The sequence below is a fragment of the Cynocephalus volans genome, chromosome 14 (assembly GCF_027409185.1).
Source record: "Cynocephalus volans isolate mCynVol1 chromosome 14, mCynVol1.pri, whole genome shotgun sequence".
Taxonomy (NCBI): Eukaryota; Metazoa; Chordata; class Mammalia; order Dermoptera; family Cynocephalidae; genus Cynocephalus; species Cynocephalus volans.
Window position 1 is genome coordinate 81,263,517 of NC_084473.1, and position 15,895 is coordinate 81,279,411.

At 45.8% G+C, this 15,895-nt stretch overlaps 1 protein-coding gene across 2 annotated transcripts in view; it reads right to left on the reverse strand.

Moving 5' to 3' along the window:
• Positions 1 to 508: 508 nt before the first annotated feature.
• Positions 509 to 15,895, reverse strand: part of TRABD2A (TraB domain containing 2A) — a 57,282-nt gene continuing 41,895 nt past the window's right edge. For both annotated transcript variants that reach the window (XM_063078914.1, XM_063078913.1), the window contains 4 exons: positions 15,189 to 15,363; positions 8,660 to 8,750; positions 2,703 to 2,957; positions 509 to 885 (listed from right to left, as the gene is read on the reverse strand). In XM_063078914.1, coding sequence (XP_062934984.1) covers positions 702 to 885; positions 2,703 to 2,957; positions 8,660 to 8,750; positions 15,189 to 15,363 — 705 coding nt within the window. In that variant the 3' untranslated portion in view covers positions 509 to 701. The remainder of the gene's footprint in view (positions 886 to 2,702; positions 2,958 to 8,659; positions 8,751 to 15,188; positions 15,364 to 15,895) is intronic.

Sequence of the window (15,895 nt, forward strand, 5' to 3'; positions counted from 1 at the left end):
TTGCCAATAGACATATAAATAATAACAAGACAGGAGGAAGGTAGAGTTTGAAAACCACTTTTCTTGCACAGCACCTCTGACAAAGCATACCCATCCTCCCAGGCTCCAGATGTCAGGGAGACACGTTCATGTACTGTACACAAGGAAAGCATTTGTCAGAGCACAGGGAGCACCCTGTTCACCAGCCCCTGAATAGAGAGTTGCAGAACATAAGTTCCATGACCTACTGACTCCTGCACCCAGAAGCAGGAGCAAACAGGGAGAAGAGCAGCAGGAAGGAGAAAACGGTCAGGATCCAAAGCCAGCGCCCAAAGGGATCCAGAGGTAGCTGAGTGGTGTAGGACCCAGCAAGAAGCAGTAATAAGTTCAGAGGGTGTGAGCAAGAGTTGTTTGCCTGATATACACAAATCACGCAGAAGAAAAAAAGGCCACACAAAACGGTTTTTATTTTCATACAACTCATTTACAATTTATTATTTTCATACAACTCATTATGTTACAAGACTGTACACCTCCCCCCAACATTGATGAATAACCCAAAGACATTTCTTGGAATGATAAGAATCTACACTGGGTTCCTTCTTCGGGAGAAGTCTCTTGGTAGGGTTGGGCCTACCAAGGCCAGACCAAAGTGTGGAGTACAGGAAAGGCCCTCCTTCCAGTCCGAGGGCTCAGTCTTGGTCTGGTGGCTCCTCCAGTCATTATAGGAGGGGTGTCTCTGTTTGGAAAGCCAGCACCAGCACCCAGAACACAGGAGTCCAGAGACACAGGCAGGCACTGCTGGCCACCATTTGGCTGTGGTAGGAATGCCCATGGCGAGGGAGCCTCAGCTCAGTGGAGATGTGCCTGTCCAGGACAGGGACCTGGAGGTGTGGGACTACAGCACTGGGACAAAGAGAAAGAGTGTCAGGGCACAGTGAAAGCCACTGCACACTCCAAGTCCCCCAAATGCCCACACAGCTTTCATCTCCCCTCTTTAAAGACAGGAATGGGCATTAGCATGTTAACAGGCGTCCTGTATCTTTGGTGTCTTTGGCCACTGCTAGCAGAAAACCAAATGATAGAGGATATTAAGACTAGCAGACTGGCCAACTACCCACTGGATATTTGGTTTTTGGTTCAAGGGTTATTAAAAGTCTTGGTGTAAGAAGACCAAATTCAGAGTTTGCTAATCATTATTAGCTTCTGGGCAAAATTAGGCAGAGACCCTCCTCACTGGGCGCTACAGAGGCACAGCCAGGTCACGAGGATTCCTCCTTGGGTCTCAGCCTCTCTCACCCGCCCCAGTTCAGGCCTGGTGTGAACCCCATGCGGGCATGCCAGCTCAAGACAGTAGGAGCTTTGGGGCCCATGACCTCAGGCTCACCTGGTTCTTTCAGCTCAGCTCAGGTGTAAAGTGCTAAAGCCCATGACTACCTTGAAAGGAAATGGCCCAGGCTGAAAAAGGACTAAACAGGCCAATTTATTCCTCCATCCATGAAGGATGATTAAGGAGCCACCCTGGGACATGGACACTAAGAGGAGCTGTCCCTGTTCTCCAGGTCCTATTTGGCTGCCAGCCCTCTGTCCATTTAAAAATGCAAATCACACAGCACATCAGTCACCTGCTTCAAACCATTCGATGGCTCCCTACTTCCCTCCTTGTTTACCTCTGGACCCATCTCACCCCACTACCCCTTCACTTCCCAGGCTCCAGCCAGAATTACTTTGTCTTGGTTTCTTTAACATTATCGTTCCCTCCACACCAGGCAAAATCACTGCTTCCCCTGCCCCCAACTCTTCCCCTTCCCTATCCTGTTGTTCATTCACTCATTCATTTGACATTTATTAAGCATCTATACAGGCACTGGATCCCTGCATCTACTGAGCCAGACAGGCTCGACTTTGCCTGGCTTCTATTTAGTATCAGCCAAAACGACTCTTCCTCAGGGAGGCTTTTCCTAATCCCCTGACCCTAAGTAGTAACCTATAATACACAAACTATTCCCACAGCACCCTACACTTTTCTCGCAAATTATCTACTCAAAATCTGGCTTCCTCACCAGACTGTGAGCTCCATGAAGGCAGGGCCAATGTCTGTCTGGTTCACCCCACAGACACAGCACCCAACACAACAGCAGAAACTCAGTAAGTCTGGGTTGAATTTAATTGGATCCTGGATCCCATGCTCTCTGATGTTCTTCCAATGGCCTTGCACCCCACAGACCCAAGCTCCGCTATCCACCTGTGATCCACCACCACCCCCAGACATCTCTGAGTGTGTACATTTTGTGGTCACCATCCCTCCCCTACCATGTGGGGGTTAAACACGCTCATTCCTACAGAGTGGCTTCCAGCTCTGCAAAGCTATCAAACTCCCCCAGATCTGTGGTGGAGACAGGGCTGGAAAATCAAGTCCCTTGCAACCTTTGTTCCAGCCTCATTCTATTTTTAACAGACCCATTCATACATACCCCTACATTTGCTCTTTAATAAGCATAAACATGTTACTTTTGCCCTGCTTTAAGCAACTACCTTAAATCTGGAGTCACCTCTATCACAATGGACAGACAACAGGTGCCTGCGGCCGTGAGGAAAGGGAAGGGCTGCTCCATGAGCGGGACTGCCATCCCTACCAATGCGAAGGGCATTCCTGCGTCTGCTCATCACCCACACTCCCAGGGTAAGGACAGATGCCCGCCCGGCCGGCCCACCCGCCTCACCTCCTCTCCTCCAGGCGGACCCACAAGTCGCTGAATTGCCGGAGTCGATGCCTCCGCTGCGTCCGCCTCCGCTTTTTCCGGAACTTCCGCTCTGCCTCCCCTGGCAGATAGGCACTTCCGGGCGGGAGCCCGTGAGGCGGCAGCGATGAAAGCACCGCAGACACGACTTCCGGTGACGGTGCTTCCGGGGCAGGCGCTTCTGGAGCAAAGATGGCAGATGGAAAGGGCTGCACCGAAGGCCTTTTACTCTTCTCTCTGTAAACAAGGGTGGAAGGAGAAGGTGTCTGGAGGAGGGTCACACGGCATGGCGAGGGTCACACACTCCCTGGCTCCTGCGGCTGAGGACCTCACAACCGGCAGACAACCTGAAAGTTCCATCTGGTGAGGGAGGGCAGGAGTTACCCGTTTTTTGAAGCCACCTGGAGAATTGATCACTTTGACGCCTTTATTTCTCCCTCACATATCCTCATTGTACTCTCTCCAAATCTCCTAGCCCTGGGGAGAAAATCTAAGATTTTTTTAACTGCATGTAATTACTGCATTTTCCCAACAACCAACGGGTCCACACAGTCTAGAAAATCACTGAAGATTATAGCATTTAAAGAGGGATGGAAAATGTTTAAATGCCATCTGCTTAAAACAAATGAAGTAGGCCTTAACCCTTGCTGTACCCTAATGAGGGCTTTATTCAGAAAGAGGCTCTCTGGCAGTTAGTAGCCCACCCTGTCTCCAGGTGAAGTGTTCACAGGGCTGGCTTCTAACCACCTCATCCTCTGATCTGGCCTTAAAACATCTTTCCCAAAGGGAACATAAATTTTCATAACTGATGGGAAACTCCAACTTGCTTCTAATTTTCCCATAAAGGTGACTATGGTCCCCAAACAACTCTTCCAGTGAAGGAATAAGCCATTAGAAGGACCAAGTTTCTTACTACAACAGAATTTTTGTCAAGGGTTTGGGGGAGGGAGGGCAGTAAAAGAATTCCAGCCACCAGAGGTCAAGCCCATTGTCTCCTTGTGTAGACAGTGACTGGCCTGAAGCTCCCATCTGCCTGAGGAAGCATATGTGGCATGTTTGGGGCTTTCTTCCTCCAATGATGTGGGTATAGCTGATCAGCTCACATAAGAACTCAGTTACTTTGCTCTTATTCAGCGTTGACAAACCATCTACCTGCCAGAAGTGGGCTTCAGTTGTGACCCACAATCTAACAGAACATGAGAGGTCAGTTAGTATTAATGACCTGCATGAGGAAAGGAGGAGTTATAAGAGAAGGAAAACAAAAAAGGGAAAGATCTAGGTTGGGCAAAGAAGGAAAGTGACAGGAATTCCTCAAATGGCAAAGGAAGAGAAAAGGACCCCACTCTGAACCTGAGACTGGGGACTCCAGAATCATAAAGTCATAGCTAGAAGGTCCCTGGAGAACAGGACCTACTATATTCATAACTGTCTCCAGCACCCAGAACAATGCTTGGCACATAACTGTGGCACCACTTAGATAAACCCTTTCATTGTTCCAACAAAGAAACTGGGGCCTAAAGAGGGAGCATGCCCCACCCAAGGCTCTCCAAGATTCAGGTGATCTCCTACAGGATTCAGGAGCAAATGGTCAGGTAGCCCCCATGCCCAGGCCCTCTGCCAATGGCAGGCACTATGTATGTGTCAACTTTGGCCTCCACGTGCCCCAAACAGGCCCTGGTACACAATAGGCACTCAAGAAAAGTCTGTTGCTTTGACATAGCAAGAAACACTATCTAAAACTCACTGGGGCTATGCTCTATGGCTTAAAGTAGTGGATCCTCACAGTGCGACAAATCACAGCTTTGTTTCTGTTCAATTCACAACAGACCAAAGAAGACCTTAGCCTAGTTACTCCAGGTAGCCAAGGCCATGGCTTGAGGACCAAGTTAATAGCCTGAGCAGAGGGTGGGGAAATGTTCAAGAAGAAATTAGCTTTACTCTTCCTAGTTATTGATCTCTCTCATATCTCTGAGCTGAGAGGTCCTGTGGAATCATAACACCCACTTCACAATTGAGGGAACTGAGGACCACAAAAACAGACTGATTTGCCCAAGGTCCCAACAAGGATTCAGTGCCATGTTTAAATAACATTCATTGTTGAGATTTTTTTTCAGGACATAAAGCTAATCCATTTTCACTGTAGAAAATATGGAGAGTACAGATTAGTGTCACTGTAGTCTCCAGAGAGCGATCCTATGGACAAATACTCACATGGGCTCAGATACAGGTTTAAGGGTCCCTAGGGCAGTAGGGGTGGCTGTTCCTCTACCAGGAACAGAAAATTCCAGCTGCTGAACACATCCCATTCCATCCCAGAGCTTCTGGACTGGCCTGAGCATCCTGTCACTGCCTCAAACCCTAGGTTACCATGTTTTGGTCCGTCTGAATCCTCATAGTTTAGCTAAACCTTTAGTTACTCGGGAAGGCTAGGCCTCTGGTTATTTGGGCCATAAATAGAACTGTCTAGTGCTGATAGCCTGCCTGTCCTCTGCCTGCATTTCACAGTCTCCTTACTCCATGGAAGTCTCCAAGAAAGAAACACATTAGTTGCCAGTTAGCTCAGTTGGTTAGAGCACAGCCTTATAACACCAAGGACACAGGTTTGGGTCCCCATACCAGCCAACAGCCCAAAAAAAAAAAACCACACTGGTTGACATGGCTTCTCTGCTTTGCATAGACACAAAGAACGATGTATGGTATCCAGGAAAGAGCCCATGCTCTGCTGCTTGTGTAAAATTGCCCTATCTCACCTGGTTGCTACGAGGATTAGAACAGCCCGTGCACCATGCTTCACACAGTGCTGAGCACACAGTCGATGCTCCCTTCATGTGCATCCCCCACTCTCCCAGTCCCTCTATGTGAGGATGAATGAAGTTGTATATACCCTAGAAGGTTAGTCAAAACCTTAGAGCACCCCACTGTGTAGCCCCATCCTCACTAGCATCCATGGTAGGCAGAATAATCACCTCCAAAGATGTCCATGTCCTAGCCCACAGAAACTCTGAATATGTCACCTTTCATGGTAAAAGGAATTTTGCAGATATGATTAAGCCAAGGGCCATAAACTGAGGACAGTATCCTGGATTAACCAGGTGTGCCCAATCTAATCACATGGGCCTTTAAAACCAGAGACCTTTTCTGTGGTCAGACGGAGATGTAACTACAGAAGAATGGGCATAGGGATGCAACATTGCTGGCTTTGAGGATGGAGGAAGGGACCACAAGCCAAAGAATGTGGGCAGCCTCTAGAAGCTGGAAAAAAAATTCTCTAAAACCTCCAAAAGGTAATGTAGCCCTTCCAACACCTTGATTTTAGCCAGCAAGACCTTGTGTCAGACTTCTGATCCACAGAACTGTAAATTAATAATTCTGTGTTGTTTTAGGCTATTGAGTTTGATAATTTGTTATGGCAGAAATAGAAAACTAACACAGTACTCATTATCCCAGAGGGAAGTGGCTAAGCCCTCTGCAGACCAGCCCCACAGGCTGGTCTACCCCATCTCTTCCTCTTCTGTGCCCAGGGAAGGGCAACTTCACAGCCAGGAGCATTTTCTGTGTTTTCCAGCCTGCTGACAGGTGGAGAGTCATGGCTGCCAGTTGCCTTCCCACACCCCAACACACACACATCTCTGTCTTCCTAATACTGGCCTACCCCAAGACTCAGGGTGCTGGCTGGGCCTAGAGTAAGCTGGGTCACCATTTAGCAGCCCTCCTGCTCCCACTCACACAAGCCTGCCCCAAATTCAAGTTCCATATGATCAGAATCATGCCTCAAGGACTTTCATGTGGTTGCTGAGAAGAGGAAGAAAGAAGCAGGTATCTCTACACTGCCCTGGTCCTCCTTGCCAGGCTCCTCACTGTGGGCATTTCTCCCATTCTGGTTCCCTCCCCCCACCCCCTGTCCCTTCTCCCTGAACAGGAGCTCCTTTGGAGACCTTATCTTTGCTCATGGCTTCACCTAGGACCACCACGTGCAAGTTCACCACTAAAATCTCTCAGGTACCCCCACTGGTGAATAAATGAATGCACATGGGCATTCACAGCAACAGATATTATTTACCAACCCTAATTAAGACCCCACTGTGTGTCGGGTGCCAGGATGGGTACTTCTCAGGATCTCAGTTTTGAAAATTAGATCCTTGTCCTGAAAGTTCTAGAAGAAGGAGAGAGCTCTTACTCAAGGCTGCTGCAGAAACACAAACCAAATTCCTTGGGCTCACACAGAGAGTAAACCCAGGCTAGAGCAGTGGTGGAAGATGTGACATCTGCACTGGATCTCACAGATTCTGATAGAGAGAGCTGGGAGGGGTGGTGGTGAATGAATCTGTGGCAGATGAAACTGCACAAACAAAGACAAAGAAGCTGGAAAGTAAAAGGTGGGAGAAGAGGGCAGAAAGAGAAGGGTTTTGGGGTGGAGGAGTCTGAGCTGTATCCTGGCTCTGATTAGCTGTGTGACCTTTCACAGTTTCTTCATCAACCTTGCAGGCTGGGTTGAGGATTAACAGAAAGTCCATGTGAACCTGGGTACCCCCTGACAATCCATCAATAAATGTTATTTTCCTCCCCGGGGAAGTGTGAGCAGCCCAGTTTCATGAGAGCACTGGTTCTCAGCCCGCACTGTGCATCAGAATCTCGGGGAGAGCTTTTGACTTCTCTTCCCCCAGGGGCAGGTGTCAGGGTTAGAGACAGAGTGAGGGAGCTTGGGAACAACAAGCAACACACACACACAACACGCACACACCACACACACAGCTGGATCCTCTATCAGAGGGGACCGGCATCTGCGTCCTGGACTACTCTCACTACAGCTGAGATCTCTGCCAGGAGGGGGCACTGGTGACCACCAATCTGGAGGGAGTTAGGGCAAGAAGAATGAGGAGGGGTTAGGGGCTGAATTGTTGAAGCTCCAAACCCCAGTACCTCAGAATATGACTATATTTGGAGATAGGGCCTTTAAAGGCCCTGTCAGTTAAAGTGAGGCCATTAGGATGGGCCCTAATGCAATAGGACTGGTGTCCTTATAAGAAAAGACGCCATGGATACATGCTCACAGAGAAAAGGCCATATAAGGACACCAAGAGAAGGTGGCCATTTGCACCTTCTGAAGGAGAGAGGCTTCAGGAGAGAAGAAACCTGCTGACACATTGATCTTGGACTTCCAGCTTCCAGAACTGTGAGAAAATGAATTTCTGTTCATTTAGGCCCCCCAGTCTGTGGTATTTTGTTATGGCAGCCCAAGCAAACTAATACAGGGGATAGGGCAGGACCTCCTTTGCCCACGGGGACTGGAAAGAGGGTGGAGACTCGTAGGGAGGCCAGTGTGGGATGGACAGCATTGCTGAAGAGCTGGGGTCTGGGCTTCCTGAGTTCTTTACAGAAAGATCCATGGGGGCAGAGGGTGATTCTGCATAAAAACGTGAAATAAACAAACCTAGGGAGGAGGAAACAGCTCAGAAAGAGGAGCTTTGCTCCTGCCTCCAAGAGGCATCAGACAGGTACTCCCTGCACCTCCAGCCCCTCTGACCCACCATTATATCCTATTTCTGCCATTCAGCCTCCCTAAAACTTCAAAAAGGCCTAGGTTGAAAGGCACTGAGCATTAAGCCTGATTACCTAATTGCCCAAGATTCCGTGGCAACCTTCCCTTCGTCTTCCTTTCCTCTCCAAACACTGCTAAGGAACAGGCCAGTGTGGCCTCTGCAGCCAAAAGTGCCCACCCAGCCAACCCTTATCTGACAACCCCAGCCACATGGGGTGCCAGCTGAGCCAGTGCCAAGTGCCCATCTAATGGCCACTGCTCCCAGGCCTAGGGGTAATTGGTGTGCTGGGGTCCTCTGAGCCCCTCAGGTTAGCAGCCCACCCTGGTGCCCAGGCAGGCCTGTGGGGGTCTCGGTTCGCCTAGTGGCTCCCCAACTAGGACAGAAGCACAGGAAGGTTACTTGTTGATGGGTCGTCCAGCGGGGGCGTGTTCTACCTCATAGCCTTCGCGCCGCAGGACATCCAGCACTGTGTTGTTGCCCATGAAATGACCTGTGCGGAGAAAAACAATCGGAAATGCTGCAGCTCTCAGACCACCAAACACTCCCCAAATACACATCCCAGAACAGAGAAATTACCCTGCCCCCCACCACCTGCCCAGCACAGTGCAGTTCCAGAGAGCTTCTAGAATTGGGTCTCACAACAGTTCTGCAAGGCAGGCAGGGCTGGATAAGAAGCATTTCAGAGATGAGGACACTGAAGATCAGAACAGTGCAGCGAGCTGCCTGGACTCAACTCAGCTGAGGGGACACCTGATAAGACTTCCCAGAGGAGGTGGCATGTGAGCAGGACCCCAAAGGATGAGAGCACTGGTTTGGAAATAAGGGAGTTCCCTACCCTGGAAAGAAAGACAAATGTGCTCTCTGGAGAAACAGGTAGGCTGGTGTGGCTGAAGGAGCAGCTACTACCCAATCATCACCTTCTAGAAAAAGCAAAAGCAACCTAATCTGAGATCTGTCTTCTTAGAGGCCTCTGTGTAGGACAAGCCCATGGTGGTCTCAGGAGCCACAAGCAGGGGACCCCCTAAGAGCCTTATAAATAGCAATGCCACAAATAGCAGGGAGCCTACCCAGAAAGAAGGCAAAAGGCCCCATGAAACTCCCATGCATCAAAGGGGGTGTCCGTGGATTAGCAGGGGCTCAGGAAGCACTTTCAGGCACCTGAGAGATGGCTCTCTCTAATATTTCTTGACAACCACTTTCCCCCACCCCACCCCTCACTATAGGCCTTCCCACAGGGAGGGGAGCAAGAGTCCTCACCCCCAAGTGGAAAAGTTTGGCAAAACCATCCTCTCCAATCCTCTCTGCAGCCTAGACCAGATTATTACCAGTACAGAAAGTGTAGCTGTGGCCTAGAAATGCAGGCTGGGCTAGGAGGCTAAGGTCACTGGCAAAGTAACCCCCAGCAAGCCAGGAGACAGAAATCAGCATGAGCCAATTTAAGATCAACATTTAAGAAAAACCATCTTGTCTTTCGTCACTCATCATAGGTTATTTATTTCTCTGGGAATGGGGAAATAGCAATTTAGAACAAGCAATTATAGTTTCCACTTTGCACCTCTGGCTTCCATTTTTCTCCTACTCCAAAGATAGCTCCATTCCTCCTCTTCACATTTTACCTCCAGATCTCCGGAACAAATGCTGCTGTTTGATTTTAAACAACTCCAGTGTTTTCAGTTTTTGGCTAACCTCACTTTGCAATTAAAAGTTTGCTAGCCACACAGCTTTTTAAATGCCAAGGCTAAGGATTTGGGAGCAATTTCTGTGGTTCCCTCTGCTCAATTTAGCCTCCAAAAGGTGCAGGGAGAGAGCAGCCACAGGAAGATAACATGGCCCTAGAAGGAGCCATCCTAGGTACTCCTGACACCAGAAGTGCCCAGGGGCTATGAGGCGTCTATTCAGCTCTGCATCAATATGATGAACTGTGCCCTGAGAATCAAGCAAGCCCAGATTTTGCAATGTCACCCATGCCATCACCTGGCACAATTCCCATCCAGAGGGCCCACGCTCTGAAGTGCTCAGATCAAACTAACCTGCTGCCCAGACTTGCACCAGCCCAGAACCCGTGCCTACCTCTCCCCTCCACCCAGCACCCCATTATGCCAACACTGGACATACAGGGAAACTTGTGGGAGATCAACTGAGTCCAGCTGGAGTGGCAGTGAAAGCCACCATGCAGGCTGGCAGCCTTGCACTCCAGCCCCAAGGGGACCTTCCATTTGTGCAGAAGAGTCATGGGCGGCATCTGGGGCCTACAGCACTGTCTGTGTGCCTCAACGGTGAGACCCTGCCTAACAGCTTTGTTACAGAAAGCCATGTGTTGAGACAGATCAGACAAGGACACAGTGCACAATCCAAACACAGACCACAAGCCTTAGAGAAGAGGGAAGGCACCCACACAGATGCCCGTGCACCACTGAAGGCAGCAACTGTGATGTGACCTGTGGTGGAGCCTTTCAATGAACAAGATGTAGGAGCCAAACCCCTCATTTTTTACAACAGCTTTATTTGAATATAATACAATTCAGTGATTGTTAGTATATTGAGAAAGTTGCACAACCACAGCCACTATTTAATTTTAAAACATTTTTATCATCCCAAAAAGAAAAGTGTGCCCATTAGCAGTCATTCCCTATTCCTCCCTGCCCCCAGCCCCTGGCAACCACTAATCTACTTTCTGTCTCTATGAATTTCCCTATTCTGGACATTTCATATAAACGTAGTCAAACAATATGTGGAATTTTGTAACTGGCTTTTTTCACTTAGCATGTTAGCATGATTTTTTTTTTATCCATGTTGTAGCATGTATCAATACTTCTTCCTTTTTACAGCCAAATAATATTTCATTTTACAGATGTTGCTGTGAACATTCATGTGCAAGTTTTTGTGAAGATAAATGTTTTCTTTCTTTTCTTTTTTTTTTAAAGATGACCGGTAAGGGGATCTCAACCCTTGCCTTGGTGTTGTCATCAGCACACTCTCCCAAGTGAGCTAACCAGCCCCCCCTATATAGGGATCTGAACCCGTGGCCTTGGTGTTATCAGCACCACACTCTCCCAAGTGAGCCATGGGCCAGACCTAAGATAAATGTTTTCAATTCTCGTGTGTGTGTGTGTGTGTGTGTGTGTGTGTGTGTGTGTGTGTGTGTGTATTTATATGTGTGAGAGTTGAAATGCTGAGTCAAATGATAGCTCTATGTTTAATTTTGAAAAACTGCCAGTTTGCCACAATGGCTGCACCATTTTACAATCCCAACAGCAATGCCTGAGGATGCCAATTTCTCCACATATTCAACAAAACTTGTTATGATCCATCTTTTTTATTATGGCCTAGTGGATGTTAAGTGGCATATTCACTTTAGCAGCACATCAACAGGTCTCCAATAAAATAATAGTGGATTACAGCTGAAAGAGCCGCAAGACTCAGACACTTTAAGAAGAATTCTTAGGAAAACCCAAAGGCAACAGGGTAGGCAAAGAAACAACACCAGAGGAAACTGAAGCCTCTGACATCTAAAGTTACAGCAAACATGTCTTAGTCCACCTGTGCCACAGACTAAGTAATTTATAAGCAACAGAAATTTACTTCTCATAGTTCTGGAGGCTGGGAAGTCCAAGACCAAGACCCTGGCATTCAGTGACTGGTGAGGGCCTTCTTGCTCTGTCCTCATGGCAGAAGGGGCAAACACTGTGTCCCCACATGGTGGAAGGTGGACGGGCAAAAAAGGGCCTCAGCTAGTTCCCTCTAGCCCTTTTATAAGGCACTAATCCATTCATGACTTAATCACTTCCCGAAAGGCCCCTCCTCTCAATATCACCAAGTTCTGGGTCATAAAACACACCTCAGCAGATTTAGAAGAATAGAAATCAAACAGTATGTTCTCAGACAACTGAACTGAACTAGAAATCAATCACACAAAGATAGCTGAAAACCTGAAAATATGTAAAGATTAAACAGCACATTTCTAAATAACACGTGGGTCAAAGAAGAAGTTTCAAGGGAGATTTAAGAGAAGTTTAAGAGAAGTTTGAGCTAAATGAAAATGAAAATAAAACTCAAAATTTGCAGATACAGCAAAAGCAGTGCTTAGAGGGAAATTCGTACATTAAATGTATTAGAAAAGAAGAAAGATCTAAAATCAATAATCTAAGCTTCTACCTTAGAAAACTAGAGAAAGAAGAGCAATTTAAGTCTAAATCAAGCAGAAGAAAGGAAATAAAAATTAAAGCAGAAATCATGAAATTGAAAATATGAAATCAATACAGAATATCAACAAAACCAAAAAAAGATTGGTTAGGCTAACCAAAGGAAAAAGAGAAAAGACACAAATTACTAATACCAGAAACAGAAGAGGACCATAACTACTGATCCCAGGGACAGTAAAAGGATAATAAAGGAATATTATTAACAACTCTATGCCCACAAATTTGATAATTTAGTTGAAACTGGACAATTCCTTGGAAGACACAAATTATCAAAACTCACAGAAGAAGAATAAGCCTGTATCTACTTAATAAATAAAATCGACAATTAATAACTTTCCCAAAGAGAAAGCACCAGGCCCAGTTGGTTTCACTGATAAATTCTACCAAACATTTAAGAAAGAAAGAATACCAATTCTCTACAGCCCTTTCCAGAAAACAGACACAGGGGGCATACTTCCTCACTCGTTCTATAAGGCTAACATCACCCTAATACCAAAACCAGACAAAGACATTACAAGAAAAGAAAACTGCAAACCAGTATCTCCCATAAACATAGATATGAAAATCCTCAACAGAATATTAGCAACACAACAATTTGTAAAAAGAACATATACCACAAGTCCACAAGTGGGATTTATTTCAGATATGCAAAGCTGGTCAAACATTCAAAACTCAATGAATGTAGTCCACCATATAAGAGGCTAAAAAAGAAAACTCATATGATCATATCAATTGATGTAGAAAAAGCATTTGACAAAATCTAACACCCACTGATGAAAATGCTCAGCAAATTAGGAATAGAGGAGAACTTCCTCAACTTAATTTTTGTTTGTCTGTAAAAAACTACAGCTAACATCATACTTACTGGTGAGAAACTAAATGAGATCCCCCTAAAACTGGGAACAAGGCAAGGATGTCCCCTGTCACCACTCCAATTTAGCATCATATTAGAAGCCCTGGATGGTGCAATGAGACAAAAAAAAAAAATGAAATGAAAAGTATACACAGTGGGAAGGAAGAAATAATTTTGAGGAAGTCCAGTTTATCTACTTTTTCATTTGTCACTTGAGCTTTTAATGTCCTGTCTAGGAAACCATTACCTAATCCAAAGTCAAAATGATTTACTCCTATGTTTTCTTCTTTGAATGTCATAGTTTGGGCATTTATATTTAGGTCTATGATCTATTTTGAACTAGTTTTTCTACATGGGGTGAAATAGGGATCCAACTTCATTCTTTTACATATGTATATCCACTTGTCCCAGCACCATTTGTTAAACAGACTATTCCTTCCCTATTGGATTATCTTGACAACTTCACCAAAAATCAACTGACCATAAATGTCAGGGTTTATTTCTGGACTCTCAATTCTATTCCATTGACCTGTGCATCTATTATCATGCCAGTGCCACACCATCTGGATTAATGTAGCTTTGTATTAAGTTTTGGAGTCAGGAAGTGTGCATCCTTCAACTTTGTCTTCTTTTTCAAGACTTTTCACTATCCTGGGGCCTTTCTTTTCCATATGAATTTTAGGATCAGTTTGTCGATTTCTGAAAAGAAACCAGTTGGGATTTCGGTAGGAATTACACCAAATCTATAGACCACTTGGAGGAATATCGTCATCTTAACCATGTGAAGTTTTCTAATCCATGAACATGTGTTATCTATCCATTATTTAGGTCTACCTTAATTTCTTTCAATGAAATTTTGTAGTTTTTATTGTACATCTTGCACCTTACTTGGTTAATTTATTCCTAAGTATTTTTATGCCGTTGTAAATGGAACTGGTTTCTTAATTGCATTTTCAGATTATTCATTGCTAGGATATAGAAATACAACTGATTTCTGTACATTAATCTTCTACCCTGAAACCCCGTATCCTAAACTTGGTTATTAGTTCTGATGGTTTTTGGGGTTTGGGGACTTTTTGGTTTTTGTTTTTGTTTTATTTTGTGAATTACTTACGATTTTCTATACACAAGATCATGTCATCTGCAAAAGGAGATATCCCAACTGGTTTCCTCTTTTCTGATCTGGATGCCTTTTATTTCTTTCCCTTGTCTAATTTCCCTGGAGAGAACCTTCACTGCAAAGTTGAATAAAAGTGATGAGAGCAAATACCCCTATCTTGTTCCTTATCTTAGGAGAAAAGCATTCAGTCTTTCACCAAGAAACATGATGTTATCTGGGGATTTTTCATAGCAGTCCTTTAGCAGGTTCATCAAGTTCCCTTTTATTCCTAGTTTGATGAGTCTCTTATCATGGAAGAGTGTTGCATTTTGTTAAATGCTTTTTCTGTGTCTACTGAAATGATCATGTGGCTCTTGTCCTTTATTCTATTAACATGGCATATTACATTAATTGATTTTCAGATTGTGGTAGGCTGATTAATGGTCCCCCAAGATAAATCCACAAACTTGGTGGCCAAAAACAACACAATTGTATTCTCTCCTGCTTCTGGAGTCCAGAAGTCTGAAAAGAGACAAACTTTAGTGACAGTTAAAAAAGTAAAAGGTGCCCGAAAGAAGCTGGGATTAAGGGCTTTTTCCCAGCTGGCTTTAGTGTCACACATAAGCCGCCTGTGGAGAGAGCTATGGGTGACATCACACGTGCCAGCCTATCCATGCGGCTGACATGGGCACTGAGCAGGCGCTCACCTCAACATCGCCTTCATGGCAGAAGCATCGGAGCCCAGAGTCTCATCGGAGGCAGTCTGCAACTCACCCGCTCCAAAGGCAAAGAAGAAGCCCTTGTCGGGGAACTCCTCCAGAAGGGCCTTCACCCGCCGCCCCATCCTCTCGTTGCGCTTGTAGATCAGCTCCCGGCGCAGGTAGCGGTCGATCTCCTGCGCAGTGGTGCGTTCCTGCGGCGGCAGCGTGGCGTTGACAAAATTGGGGACCTCCGCCCAAATAAAACGAAAATAAGGGCAACAGAGTAATTAACAAAGCTGCTTCACTTGAGCGTCAAATCCTCCAGCCTGGAGGGTGAGGACGCTGTCAAGAGAAGGGCGAAGGGAGACACGCCATTCTTGGAGTCCCCGTGCGCTGTTTCCAACTATAATGTCACTCTCCGTGACCAGAGTGAAAACATACTCAGTGACGCGCACAGCAAGAACTCTTAGGCTACTTAAAACAGTACCTTTGTTCCATTTAAATGACTCGGATGTCATGCGTTTATATACCGAGAACATATCTTTGCATAGCAGATCCATAATTTTAACTTGTTTGATTCATGCATGCTTTTAAAAAAAATAATAATTTTATATAGTACATATTTTAGGATTAATAATTATGGTTCTACTACCAAAAACATGAAATTCTATTAACTTTTAGCTATTTTATAAATTCTATACATTTACATCTTCATTATTTCTCCACTTCCTATTTCTCTCTCTTTCTCCAGTGGTCTTTGCCCTCCTGGCAAGAATTTCA